We start from the raw sequence: 14,446 nt of genomic DNA, 5'->3' as shown, positions 1-14,446 counted from the left end.
CAGAGACACACACAGACACAAACAGACAGATTAACACACTCACTGATGCTGCTGGTATAGCTGGGTCTGCTTTGACTCTGTACACACACACATACATAGAGACACACACAGACACAAAGAGACAGATTAACACACTCACTGATGCTGCTGGTATAGCTGGGTCTGCTGTGACTCTGTACACACACACACACAGAGACACACACAGACACAAACAGACAGATTAACACACTCACTGATGCTGCTGGTATAGCTGGGTCTGCTGTGACTCTGTACACACACACATACACAGAGACACACACAGACACAAAGAGACAGATTAACACACTCACTGATGCTGCTGGTATAGCTGGGTCTGCTGTGACTCTGTACACACACACATACACAGAGACACACACAGACACAAACAGACAGATTAACACACTCACTGATGCTGCTGGTATAGCTGGGTCTGCTGTGACTCTGTACACACACACTTACACAGAGACACACACAGACACAAACAGGCAGATTAACACACTCACTGATGTTGCTGGTATAGCTGGGTCTGCTGTGACTCTGTACACACACACATACACAGAGACACACACAGACACAAACAGGCAGATTAACACACTCACTGATGCTGCTGGTATAGCTGGGTCTGCTGTGACTCTGTACACACACACATACACAGAGACACACACAGACACAAACAGGCAGATTAACACACTCACTGATGCTGCTGGTATAGCTGGGTCTGCTGTGACTGTACACACACACATATACAGAGACACACACAGACACAAACAGGCAGATTAACACACTCACTGATGCTGCTGGTATAGCTGGGTCTGCTGTGACTCTGTACACACACACATACACAGAGACACACACAGACACAAACAGGCAGATTAACACACTCACTGATGTTGCTGGTATAGCTGGGTCTGCTGTGACTCTGTACACACACACATACACAGAGACACACACAGACACAAACAGGCAGATTAACACACTCACTGATGCTGCTGGTATAGCTGGGTCTGCTGTGACTCTGTACACACACACATACACAGAGACACACACAGACACAAACAGGCAGATTAACACACTCACTGATGCTGCTGGTATAGCTGGGTCTGCTGTGACTCTGTACACACACACATACACAGAGACACACACAGACACAAAGAGACAGATTAACACACTCACTGATGCTGCTGGTATAGCTGGGTCTGCTGTGACTCTGTACACACACACATACACAGAGACACACACAGACACAAACAGGCAGATTAACACACTCACTGATGTTGCTGGTATAGCTGGGTCTGCTGTGACTCTGTACACACACACATACACAGAGACACACACAGACACAAACAGGCAGATTAACACACTCACTGATGCTGCTGGTATAGCTGGGTCTGCTGTGACTCTGTACACACACACATACACAGAGACACACACAGACACAAACAGGCAGATTAACACACTCACTGATGCTGCTGGTATAGCTGGGTCTGCTGTGACTGTACACACACACATATACAGAGACACACACAGACACAAACAGGCAGATTAACACACTCACTGATGCTGCTGGTATAGCTGGGTCTGCTGTGACTCTCTACACACACACATACACAGAGACACACACAGACACAAACAGGCAGATTAACACACTCACTGATGTTGCTGGTATAGCTGGGTCTGCTGTGACTCTGTACACACACACATACACAGAGACACACACAGACACAAACAGGCAGATTAACACACTCACTGATGCTGCTGGTATAGCTGGGTCTGCTGTGACTCTCTACACACACACATACACAGAGACACACACAGACACAAACAGGCAGATTAACACACTCACTGATGCTGCTGGTATAGCTGGGTCTGCTGTGACTCTGTACACACACACATACACAGAGACACACACAGACACAAAGAGACAGATTAACACACTCACTGATGCTGCTGGTATAGCTGGGTCTGCTGTGACTCTGTACACACACACATACACAGAGACACACACAGACACAAACAGGCAGATTAACACACTCACTGATGCTGCTGGTATAGCTGGGTCTGCTGTGACTCTGTACACACACACATACACAGAGACACACACAGACACAAACAGGCAGATTAACACACTCACTGATGCTGCTGGTATAGCTGGGTCTGCTGTGACTCTGTACACACACACATACACAGAGACACACACAGACACAAACAGGCAGATTAACACACTCACTGATGCTGCTGGTATAGCTGGGTCTGCTGTGACTCTGTACACACACACATACACAGAGACACACACAGACACAAACAGGCAGATTAACACACTCACTGATGCTGCTGGTATAGCTGGGTCTGCTGTGACTCTGTACACACACACATACACAGAGACACACACAGACACAAACAGACAGATTAACACACTCACTGATGCTGCTGGTATAGCTGGGTCTGCTGTGACTCTGTACACACACACATACACAGAGACACACACAGACACAAACAGGCAGATTAACACACTCACTGATGCTGCTGGGTCTGCTGTGACTCTGTACACACACACATACACAGAGACACACACAGACACAAACAGACAGATTAACACACTCACTGATGCTGCTGGTATAGCTGGGTCTGCTTTGACTCTGTACACACACACACACACAGAGACACACACAGACACAAACAGACAGATTAACACACTCACTGATGCTGCTGGTATAGCTGGGTCTGCTTTGACTCTGTACACACACACACACACAGAGACACACACAGACACAAACAGACAGATTAACACACTCACTGATGCTGCTGGTATAGCTGGGTCTGCTGTGACTCTGTACACACACACATACACAGAGACACACACAGACACAAACAGGCAGATTAACACACTCACTGATGCTGCTGGTATAGCTGGGTCTGCTGTGACTGTACACACACACATATACAGAGACACACACAGACACAAACAGGCAGATTAACACACTCACTGATGCTGCTGGTATAGCTGGGTCTGCTGTGACTCTGTACACACACACATACACAAAGACACACACAGACACAAACAGGCAGATTAACACACTCACTGATGCTGCTGGTATAGCTGGGTCTGCTGTGACTGTACACACACACAGAGACACACACAGACACAAAGAGACATATTAACACACTCACTGATGCTGCTGGTATAGCTGGGTCTGCTGTGACTCTGTACACACACACATACACAGAGACACACACAGACGCAAACAGACAGATTAACACAAGCACTGATGCTGCTGGTATAGCTGGGTCTGCTGTGACTCTGTACACACACACATACACAGAGACACACACAGACACAAACAGACAGATTAACACACTCACTGATGCTGCTGGTATAGCTGGGTCTGCTTTGACTCTGTACACACACACACACACAGAGACACACACAGACACAAACAGACAGATTAACACACTCACTGATGCTGCTGGTATAGCTGGGTCTGCTGTGACTCTGTACACACACACATACACAGAGACACACACAGACATAAAGAGACAGATTAACACACTCACTGATGCTGCTGGTATAGCTGGGTCTGCTGTGACTCTGTACACACACACATACACAGAGACACACAGAGACACAAAGAGACAGATTAACACACTCACTGATGCTGCTGGTATAGCTGGGTCTGCTGTGACTCTGTACACACACACATACACAGAGACACACACAGACACAAACAGGCAGATTAACACACTCACTGATGTTGCTGGTATAGCTGGGTCTGCTGTGACTCTGTACACACACACATACACAGAGACACACACAGACACAAACAGGCAGATTAACACACTCACTGATGCTGCTGGTATAGCTGGGTCTGCTGTGACTCTGTACACACACACATACACAGAGACACACACAGACACAAACAGGCAGATTAACACACTCACTGATGCTGCTGGTATAGCTGGGTCTGCTGTGACTGTACACACACACATATACAGAGACACACACAGACACAAACAGGCAGATTAACACACTCACTGATGCTGCTGGTATAGTTGGGTCTGCTGTGACTCTGTACACACACACATACACAGAGACACACACAGACACAAACAGACAGATTAACACACTCAGTGATGCTGCTGGTATAGCTGGGTCTGCTGTGACTCTGTACACACACACATACACAGAGACACACACAGACACAAACAGGCAGATTAACACACTCACTGATGATGCTGGTATAGCTGGGTCTGCTGTGACTCTGTACACACATACACAGAGACACACACAGACACAAAGAGACAGATTAACACACTCACTGATGCTGCTGGTATAGCTGGGTCTGCTGTGACTCTGTACACACACACACATACACAGAGACACACACAGACACAAACAGGCAGATTAACACACTCACTGATGCTGCTGGTATAGCTGGGTCTGCTGTGACTCTGTACACACACACATACACAGAGACACACACAGACACAAACAGACAGATTAACACACTCACTGATGCTGCTGGTATAGCTGGGTCTGCTGTGACTCTGTACACACACACATACACAGAGACACACACAGACACAAACAGGCAGATTAACACACTCACTGATGCTGCTGGGTCTGCTGTGACTCTGTACACACACACACATACACAGAGACACACACAGACACAAAGAGACAGATTAACACACTCACTGATGCTGCTGGTATAGCTGGGTCTGCTGTGACTCTGTACACACACACATACACAGAGACACACAGAGACACAAAGAGACAGATTAACACACTCACTGATGCTGCTGGTATAGCTGGGTCTGCTGTGACTCTGTACACACACACATACACAGAGACACACACAGACACAAACAGGCAGATTAACACACTCACTGATGTTGCTGGTATAGCTGGGTCTGCTGTGACTCTGTACACACACACATACACAGAGACACACACAGACACAAACAGGCAGATTAACACACTCACTGATGCTGCTGGTATAGCTGGGTCTGCTGTGACTCTGTACACACACACATACACAGAGACACACACAGACACAAACAGGCAGATTAACACACTCACTGATGCTGCTGGTATAGCTGGGTCTGCTGTGACTGTACACACACACATATACAGAGACACACACAGACACAAACAGGCAGATTAACACACTCACTGATGCTGCTGGTATAGCTGGGTCTGCTGTGACTCTGTACACACACACATACACAGAGACACACACAGACACAAACAGGCAGATTAACACACTCACTGATGCTGCTGGTATAGCTGGGTCTGCTGTGACTGTACACACACACATATACAGAGACACACACAGACACAAACAGGCAGATTAACACACTCACTGATGCTGCTGGTATAGCTGGGTCTGCTGTGACTCTGTACACACACACATACACAGAGACACACACAGACACAAACAGACAGATTAACACACTCAGTGATGCTGCTGGTATAGCTGGGTCTGCTGTGACTCTGTACACACACACATACACAGAGACACACACAGACACAAACAGGCAGATTAACACACTCACTGATGCTGCTGGTATAGCTGGGTCTGCTGTGACTCTGTACACACACATACACAGAGACACACACAGACACAAACAGGCAGATTAACACACTCACTGATGCTGCTGGTATAGCTGGGTCTGCTGTGACTCTGTACACACACACATACACAGAGACACACACAGACACAAACAGACAGATTAACACACTCACTGATGCTGCTGGTATAGCTGGGTCTGCTGTGACTCTGTACACACACACATACACAGAGACACACACAGACACAAACAGGCAGATTAACACACTCACTGATGCTGCTGGGTCTGCTGTGACTCTGTACACACACACACAGAGACACACACAGACACAAAGAGACAGATTAACACACTCACTGATGCTGCTGGTATAGCTGGGTCTGCTGTGACTCTGTACACACACACATACACAGAGACACACACAGACACAAAGAGACAGATTAACACACTCACTGATGCTGCTGGGTCTGCTGTGACTCTGAAACTCGCTGAGCTGACGCTTGCCGTCGCAAGCCAATCGCCGCATCGATTCCTCGACATCTAAAGTCGGCGCGATTTCTCTTCCCGTCGAATCCTGCCTGCTTGATGAGAAATCGACCAATCGCCGAAGAGATTCTGCGCCCAGCAACGGGGCGATTTTCGACCGTCGCTGAATCGACCGTCGCGATTCCATTAGGCGACTCCGACCCCCGTCGACTCCGTCTCGCGTTCCCGACGGCGGCCATGGAGGCAGCGCGGAGTGGCGGAGTGGCGAGGCGCTGCGATGAGGACAACAACAACGATGACGACAACAACGATGACGACAACAACAACGATGACGACAACAACGATGACGACAACAACAACGATGATGACGATGACAACAACGATGACGATGACGACGAGCTCACCGTCCAGACCGCAAATTTAATCTCCGGCTACGCCGCTCACCTGGCACAGACGGAGCAGCAACAACAACAACAGCAACAACAGCAACAACAACAACAGCAACAACAACAACCGCAGCAGCAGAAACTTTGTGCCGCTTCACAGCTCCTGGAGAGCGTCGGGGATTCTCTCCTGGAGCAGCACCGCGCCGCCTTCTCGGCCATGGTGAGCCGCCTGGTGGTGGTGGCGGAGGAGGAGGAGGCCGAGGATCTGCGTGGCTCGGCGCTCGCCGTGGCCCGGGAGATGTTCTCCGACGGGCACGTGAGCTGGGGCCGCGTGGTGGCGCTGGCGGTGTTCTGCGCGATGCTCCTCAAGAGGCTCAAGGAAGCCGCCGGCGGCGGCGGCGGGGAGCGGAGGGCGGGGAGAGACGCCGAGGCGAGGGCCTCCGTGGCCCACGAGGTGGCCGCTTTCCTGGTGGCCTCGCGGAGTAGCAGGAGGGCCTGGTTCGTGCGCCAGGGAGGCTGGGTGAGACACGCGCTGTGGACACGTGACACCACCTGCTGTGGACACGTGACACCACCTGCTGTGGACACGTGCCACCTGCTGCTGGTGGTGGTGGTCATTGATTAGTGGTGGTGGTGGTGAGTGGAGATGTGTGACCTGGTGGTTGTCATTGATTAGTGGTGGTGGTGAGTGGAGATGTGTGATGTGGTTGTCATTGATTAGTGGTGGTGGTGGTGAGTGGAGATGTGTGACGTGGTTGTCATTCATTAGTGGTGGTGGTGGTGGTGAGTGGAGATGTGTGACCTGGTGGTTGTCATTGATTAGTGGTGGTGGTGAGTGGAGATGTGTGACGTGGTTGTCATTGATTAGTGGTGGTGGTGGTGAGTGGAGATGTGTGACGTGGTTGTCATTGATTAGTGGTGGTGGTGAGTGGAGATGTGTGATGTGGTTGTGATTGATTAGTGATGGTGGTGGTGAGTGGAGATGTGTGATGTGGTTGTCATTGATTAGTGGTGGTGGTGGTGAATGGAGATGTGTGACGTGGTTGTCATTGATTAGTGGTGGTGGTGAGTGGAGATGTGTGACCTGGTGGTTGTTATTGATTAGTGGTGGTGGTGAGTGGAGATGTGTGACGTGGTTGTCATTGATTAGTGGTGGTGAGTGGAGATGTGTGACGTGGTTGTGATTGATTAGTGGTGGTGGTGGTGAGTGGAGATGTGCGACCTGGTTGTGATTGATTATTGGTGGTGAGTGGAGATGTGCGACCTGGTTGTGATTGATTCGTGGTGGTGAGTGGAGATGGTGGGAACTGTGATTTTGGTGGTGATTATGACGTTGGTGATGGGTTCAGACGGCATGAGGATTATTGAGAATTGGGGGTGGGGGTTGTTGTTTTTTGTTACCAGGCGAGACTGAAGAGAAATTTAATTAGTTTTTTTATTTGAGTTTTGCCAAGTTGCTGCGACATGTCGTCAGCTTAGACAGCTTGGGGCTTCTGTGTAGAGTAGTGAGCGACTGGCAGTGGAGCGGCTTGTGTGTTTGTTAAATCGTGAGAGACGCCTAATCCCCTCTCTCGGACGGCAGAAATCGCCCTGTCGTTCATACCATCTGTATGTGTTTCTCGCCATTGCCTGTGGGGTTTTCAGCGGGTCCATGTTTTAGGAGAAGCATTTGTTTAAAGCGGTCAAATGTGTAAAAAAAACCACAATTCGTCAATCCAAGACCTGCATATTAAGTTTGTGAAAACGCCGTTGCAGAGCAAATGTCCCGCTCTCCTCTTTTCGAACTCGGCAGCTGGGCCCCATCTGCCTCTCGAGCGCCCAGTTGCACCGCCTGTACAATCGCCAGCCGTGCCACTGCCGTTTTCGGGACCGACACCGCGCGCGCGTGCGCACGCACGACCGTACTGACGGCGGATTGCGCTCGTGTTCCCCCGGACGCAGGACGGGTTCGTGCGGGAGTATGAGCGGGAGACGCCCGGCAGCACGCTCAGAAACACGCTGGTGGCCGTCGCGGGGTTCGGGGCCATGGCGGGTCTGGCCGCGTTGGGCGTTCGCAAGATCCTCGGCGGTTTCCGCTGAACCTTCCAAGCGGGACGAGGCCCCGATCGTGTCCGGCTCTCGCGCACGGCGTGCCCCACGGCGTCGTCGCCTCCGGCCGAGCTAAACGGAGCACCGCTACCGCGACCGCGGGAAAAACATCGAGACTCTGAACAGACGCGGCACGCCCCCCCCCCCACCCCTGCAAAGTGAAATTGTGGTGCTCAACGTTTCCGTGGCGGTAGAATTTTTGCAAAGATGCAGCTGCAAATGCGCTTTTTTTTTTTCACGTGCCGATCTTCGCTGTTCGTTAGTTTCCATTTCGTTAAACCTGCCGCATGGGAGCGATTGCCGCTGGGGTGCGTGGTGCCAAATCGTTGGTTGCATTCCGTGGGGCCTGTCAATGCTTTGTTAATATTTTGAACCTCTGTGCGAGCGAGGTTTTTGCGTCTTCCCAGCGAGAAAAACCCGACGGCCGAATGGAAATTGACGCACGTTGCTCTTGTTGGACAGCAATTATTTTACTTTAATAGAGTCGTTAAATTCACGTTAGTCTGGCTCGATGAGGCAGCATTGTAAGTGTTGGTAAAATTGAGCATTTCGGAAGCACTTATAATTTGTATTATTATTTTATTTAAATACAATTTCAGGACAAGGTGAAAGATTAGAAACGTGTTAACGCGTGCGTTATATAGTTGCTACCTCGAACACGGCTAGGAATTGAATGACGCTTGCCATCACGGCAGCGTTTTGGCCATAAACAGAGCAATCTGTTCTCGTTGTTTTGGTCTTCACGCAACTCGAGCAAGCGGGAGTTGAATTTGGCAGCGGGCAGCAACAGCCGCTGCAGCGCCTTGTGTGAAATTTGCAGGGTAGCAAAGCCTCAACTTGCAACACAAAAGGTTTAACTTTTTTTCTGCTCGTATGATGTAATATCAGGATTGTGTGGTTACACCGATAGTACCCTATTATTAGTGCGGGCCTAGAAGGTACACCGAGGAGACGGCTCCCAACCCATCAGGATCCTCCTCCCTGTGCATGGCCAGGTGAACACGATAGGCAGCTTGGATGGGCCCTATGGTGCGCGGCAGTCTAAGTTTAAAGCCGCGTTTAGAAACGACAAGTCTGGTATCTGGTGTCTGGTTAATCGGCAGTGGGCTACCCCATAAAGTCGCCTTGCAACGTGTGTGCCACTACAAACCAAACTTTGGAGTTGTGAGGTGGCCGGGCCGGTGGGGGGGGGGGGGGGGTTTGTGGATTCCTGTCAGGAGTTTTTCTCAACTTAGATTATTGAAAACAGAGAACCCACCACCCCCCCTCCCCCCTGTTTAAAATGGAACTCTGGGTAACCTTTACCCATTGCCCTGTCCTGGATTATATTTGAGTGTACCCTTACCATGCAATAATTACTTGGTTCAGGATAGATCTTTGATATTTTCCTAAGGTAAATCAATGGTGGCAGTTCTACTTGGGTGACACAGCGGGACACAGGCGCCATCGTGGCAACGCACCGCCGTCACCGGCGTGCAGCCCAAGGCGGTCGCTGCAGTTTGCTGGCGGCGGCACAGCTCTTGAGAGTTCTGCGGTGAGGAAAAAAAAACAACGCGGCCACGGCTTGTTCAGCCCTGGGCACGGCTCAGTTCCTGCGAGTGGGAAACAAGAGGCATTCGGGTGACACTGTGCTTGTGCATGTGTAGTGATGCTACCATCACTACGCATGACGCTACCATTACTACGCACGACGCTACCATCACTACGCACGATGCTAGCATCACTACGCACGACGCTACCATCACTACGCACGACGCTACCATCACTACGCACGACACTACCATCACTACGCACAATGCTACCATCACTACGCACGACGCTACCATCACTACACACGACGCTACCATCACTACACACGATGCTACCATCACTGTGCATGACGCTACCATCACTACGCACGACGCTACCATCACTACGCACGATGCTACCATCACTACGCACGACGCTACCATCAATACGCATGATGCTACCATCACTGCGCATGATGCTTCCATCATTACGCACGATGCTACCATCACTACGCACGATGCTACCATCACTACGCACGATGCTACCATCACCATGCATGATGCTCGACAATCTTCAGACCTTATTGGTGCTTTCAGTTCCCGCGCCGTCTCTCTCAATACAACAATTAAAGAGTGTCTTGTTTATTTGCCCGACACGTGTTTTATGTTTTACTCTGCCAGTGCTGATTCGATCGTAGCTGAAGTGGAATTGAGGCCAAGAAAGGCGTTCAGTTTACGTGTGCGTTTTTTTTAGATTGTGTGTCTTGTTTATCGTAATCGCCGGCCACGGTCAATCCACTGCTGGATGAAGGCCTCCCCAACCCATCGCCACCTTACGGCCCTGCGATGGTAACGATCCATCCGGAAGTCGATTTCGTCGCTCCATCTCATCCCGGGGGGGGGGGGGGGGTGTCCCTCTTTTGGCTGCTGCCACACTTAATAGGCTCGGCAACGCACAACATCGCCTTCAGCGTACCTAGTTGTTTGCTGTTCAGTCCGCTGCTGAATGAGGACATCCCCGTGCTACAGGTCGTCGTAGGTTGGAGCGCCTCGGTAGCGCTTGTGTTGTAGGGGGTTCAATTCAGGCGCACACTGGAACTTTGGGAGGGCAACGCTCTTTATTATCAACACAACGGGTAACTATTAACACGGGGTGGGTGTGACCACCGACCTATCCTCGCTAACGCACACCATCACTCGCAAATGCTCGCTAACACTGGCGCTCTGATACGACTGGCGTGGCCAAGCCAGGTGGGGGGGGGGGGGGCTACTGGTTGGCCACGCTGACTTGAGCCTTGACTTCTTCACGAGGCGTCTTCACGAGGCGTCTTCATCCCAGGTGCGGAGGCGGCGTGGCCCGGGACAGCCCAGGCCACGCCCACCTCAAATCCTCGAGAAGGTGGGCGTGGCATGGGCGTGGCCCGGGACACGCTCACGCCACGCCCACCTTCTGGATTCCTCGAGAAGGTGGGCGTGGCCTGGGCGTGGCCCGGGACGTACCCAGGCCACGCTCACCTGGAATCCTCGAGAAGGTGGGCGTTGCCTCGGCGTGGCCCGGGTCATGCTCACGCCACGCCAACCTTCTGGAATCCTCGAGAAGGCCCTGGCCACGCGACCCCCCCCCCCCCCAGGTCCCCCTGGGGTCCCCGGCCCCCACGAGGCTTCCTTCACAAGACGTGGATCTTCTTCACCAGCAACACGAAGAACCCCGAGCCCCTCGTGCTCCTCCTGCAGTTCTTGTGCCCCGCCCACTCGGTTCTGACACTTGGTCTACGTACATTTTAAACCTTTATTATAAAAAAATAAGTTTGCATTTAGAGCAGACGTGGGCAAAGTACGGCCCCCGGGGCCGGATACGGCCCTTTGGGCTTTTTAATCCGGCCCGCCGAACTTGTCCAAATATTATTTTTGTTAAATGTAATTTTACCTTTCTCCTGTAATGCCCCCATTTCCCCATTAGATGGTGCACTTTGACCGGGAGTGTGGTAAATTGGTTTGGGCGCAGGCCTCGGATGTTTTCGCGATGTGTGATCAGTCACGTTACGACATGTTTTTGTATTGTTCATGTTCGTGCAATTTGTTAAATTGCCTTGCAAATAAATGCTTTGCCACCTGTTAAAGGCCAAATCCTTTCACGTAATGATTTTTAACACGTCATTTATATTTAGTTAACACAAACACTCCATCCATCTCTTCCTGGCCTGGCCCCTCTTGTCAAATTTTAGAACCCATTGTGGCCCGCGAGTCAACAAATTTGCCCACCCCCTGATTTAGAGGCTTACCCCCCTTTTCTCTCTGCCTGATGACGACTGCTGGTGTTGTGATCGAAACGTCGTGGGTTTCTTTGTTCATTCAATTTGAACCGGTCTACGTGACTTTACCGAAAGACCCAAAGAATGTGAATTTCTGTTCTGACCATTCGGAGCTACCATTGGTAAAGGCAACAGCTGCTGCTGCTCTTCACACAATGTGAGCGCTCAGGAATGCCTCTCAAATATCTTGTCAGCTTCCATCTCAACTCATCGCTCACTCACCACTCACGCACCGTTCCGCTCACTCACCGCTCACTCACCGCTCACTTACTACTCACCACTCACTGACCACTCACGCTCCGCTCACTCACCGCTCACCTACCACTCACCGCTCACTCACCACTCACGCTCTGCTCACTTACTGCTCAGTCACCACTCACGCACCGCTCACTTACCACTCACCACTCACGCTCTGCTCACTTACTGCTCACTCACCACTCACGCACCGCTCACTTACCACTCACTCACCACTCACCGCTCACTTACTGCTCACTCACCACTCACTCACCGCTCACTGACCACTCACCGCTCCGCTCACTCACCACTCACTTGCCTACTGCTCACTCACCACTCACTTACCACTCACTCACAATTCACTCACCACTACTCTTTGGTTCTATTCGGTAAAGTCACGTAGGTAAAAAATAAAACAACAAAAATCACGACGTTTCGGCCACAACACAAGTGGCCTTCATCAGGTGAAGGGACCAGACTGTCTCGAAGACTGCACTGGAGTGAAACAGAGCCAAGCTCAAACTACGACCTATAAGCTGTGTGAGAGGGATTAAGGTGAAGGAACAAAACTGTCGGGATGACAGAGCTCCAATGAACGCTGGGTGAGAGAAGAGAGGCACCCCGACAAAGGAGTTTACACATCACTCACCACTCACTCTCCGCTCACTCCCCACTCACTCCCCACTCACTCACGCTCACTCACTGCTCACTCACTATTCACCCACCACTCACCGCTCACTCACCACTCACAGCTCACTCACCACTCACAGCTCACTCACCACTCACCGCTCACTCACTGCTCACCATTCACTCACCACTCACTCACTGTTCACTCACCACTCACTGACCACTTACCACTCACTCACCGCTCACCACTCACTCACCGCCAGCATTTACACCGGGGGGCCAGCCAGCATTTACACCGACCGGAGCCAGCCAGCCAGCGTCCCGTGCAACGCGCCGCACACGGCTGCATTCTTCTCATTGAAATCGTGACCTGAATTTTGACCGAAGCGGTTTGTTTGTCGTCGCTAACCCCCCCCCCCCGCAGACGAAGGAAAGGGCACCACCACCCCACAGGGCACCACCACCACCCCCCCACAGGGCACCACCACCACCCCCCCACAGGGCACCCCCCCCCCCCCTTCGAGCCGACGGAGAGATGATGACGCCTGCGGACAGATCCATCTCACGGCAAATTCCTGAGCGGCTACACAAGAGACAGGCGGGCAGCCGAGTAAAGACAAACACGGAGCGGGAGGGGCCTCTCTGAGTGGTTTATTGTCCCAAGATAAACACACGCCAGCAAACACACACAAACACACACATGCCTGCGTACGTGCGCGTACGAGCGGTCGTATTAAAAACTCGGGTGACTCAGGTCCACCACCAGCACTACCAGCACCACCACCAGCAACGCCACCACCACCAGCACTACCACCAGCACCACGAGCACTGCCACCACCACCAGCACCGCCAGCACCACCACCACCAGCACCACCAGCACTACCACCACCACCAGCACTACCACCACCAGCACCACCACCACCAGCAGCAACACCACCAGCACTACCACCACCAGCACTACCACCAGCCCTACCACCAGCACTACCACAACCACCAGCACCACCAGCACTACCACCACCACCAGCACTACCACCAGCACCACCACCAGCACTACCACCACCAGCACCACCATCACCAGCACCACCACCAACAGCACGACCACCACCACCCCCTCCACCATCATCAACACAACCTCAACCACCACCACCACCCCCTCTCCACCATCATCATCACCACCCCATCACCTTGTTGTATATTTTTGGCAGCAGCAGCACTATTCACA

The 14,446-nt window shown here is 51.6% G+C and overlaps 1 protein-coding gene across 1 annotated transcript; it reads left to right on the top strand.

Moving 5' to 3' along the window:
• The first annotated feature begins 6,293 nt into the window (after nt 1–6,293).
• On the top strand, nt 6,294–10,705 carry LOC142917320 (induced myeloid leukemia cell differentiation protein Mcl-1 homolog). Its single transcript, XM_076061957.1, has 2 exons — nt 6,294–6,975; nt 8,397–10,705. Exons 1-2 carry the CDS (start codon nt 6,307–6,309, stop codon nt 8,532–8,534), a joined length of 807 nt encoding a protein of 268 aa, XP_075918072.1. The 5' UTR covers nt 6,294–6,306; the 3' UTR covers nt 8,535–10,705.
• Nucleotides 10,706–14,446: the final 3,741 nt, after the last annotated feature.

Source organism: Petromyzon marinus, unplaced genomic scaffold (genome assembly GCF_048934315.1).
Source record: "Petromyzon marinus isolate PM22_M1 ecotype Great Lakes invasive population unplaced genomic scaffold, UKy_Petmar_22M1.pri1.0 PM_G_Scaffold_45, whole genome shotgun sequence".
Classification (NCBI taxonomy): Eukaryota; Metazoa; Chordata; class Hyperoartia; order Petromyzontiformes; family Petromyzontidae; genus Petromyzon; species Petromyzon marinus.
Note: the sequence above shows the minus strand (reverse complement) of the source record. Positions and strands in the feature narration are given on the sequence as shown.

Bases quoted from the DNA above. Each gene is read 5' to 3' on its own strand.
- LOC142917320 (XM_076061957.1), top strand. From the start codon at position 6,307: ATGGAGGCAGCGCGGAGTGGCGGAGTGGCGAGGCGCTGCGATGAGGAC. The intron at 6,976-8,396 runs GTGAGACACGCG...CCCCGGACGCAG, and splicing joins TCGTGCGCCAGGGAGGCTGG to GACGGGTTCGTGCGGGAGTA.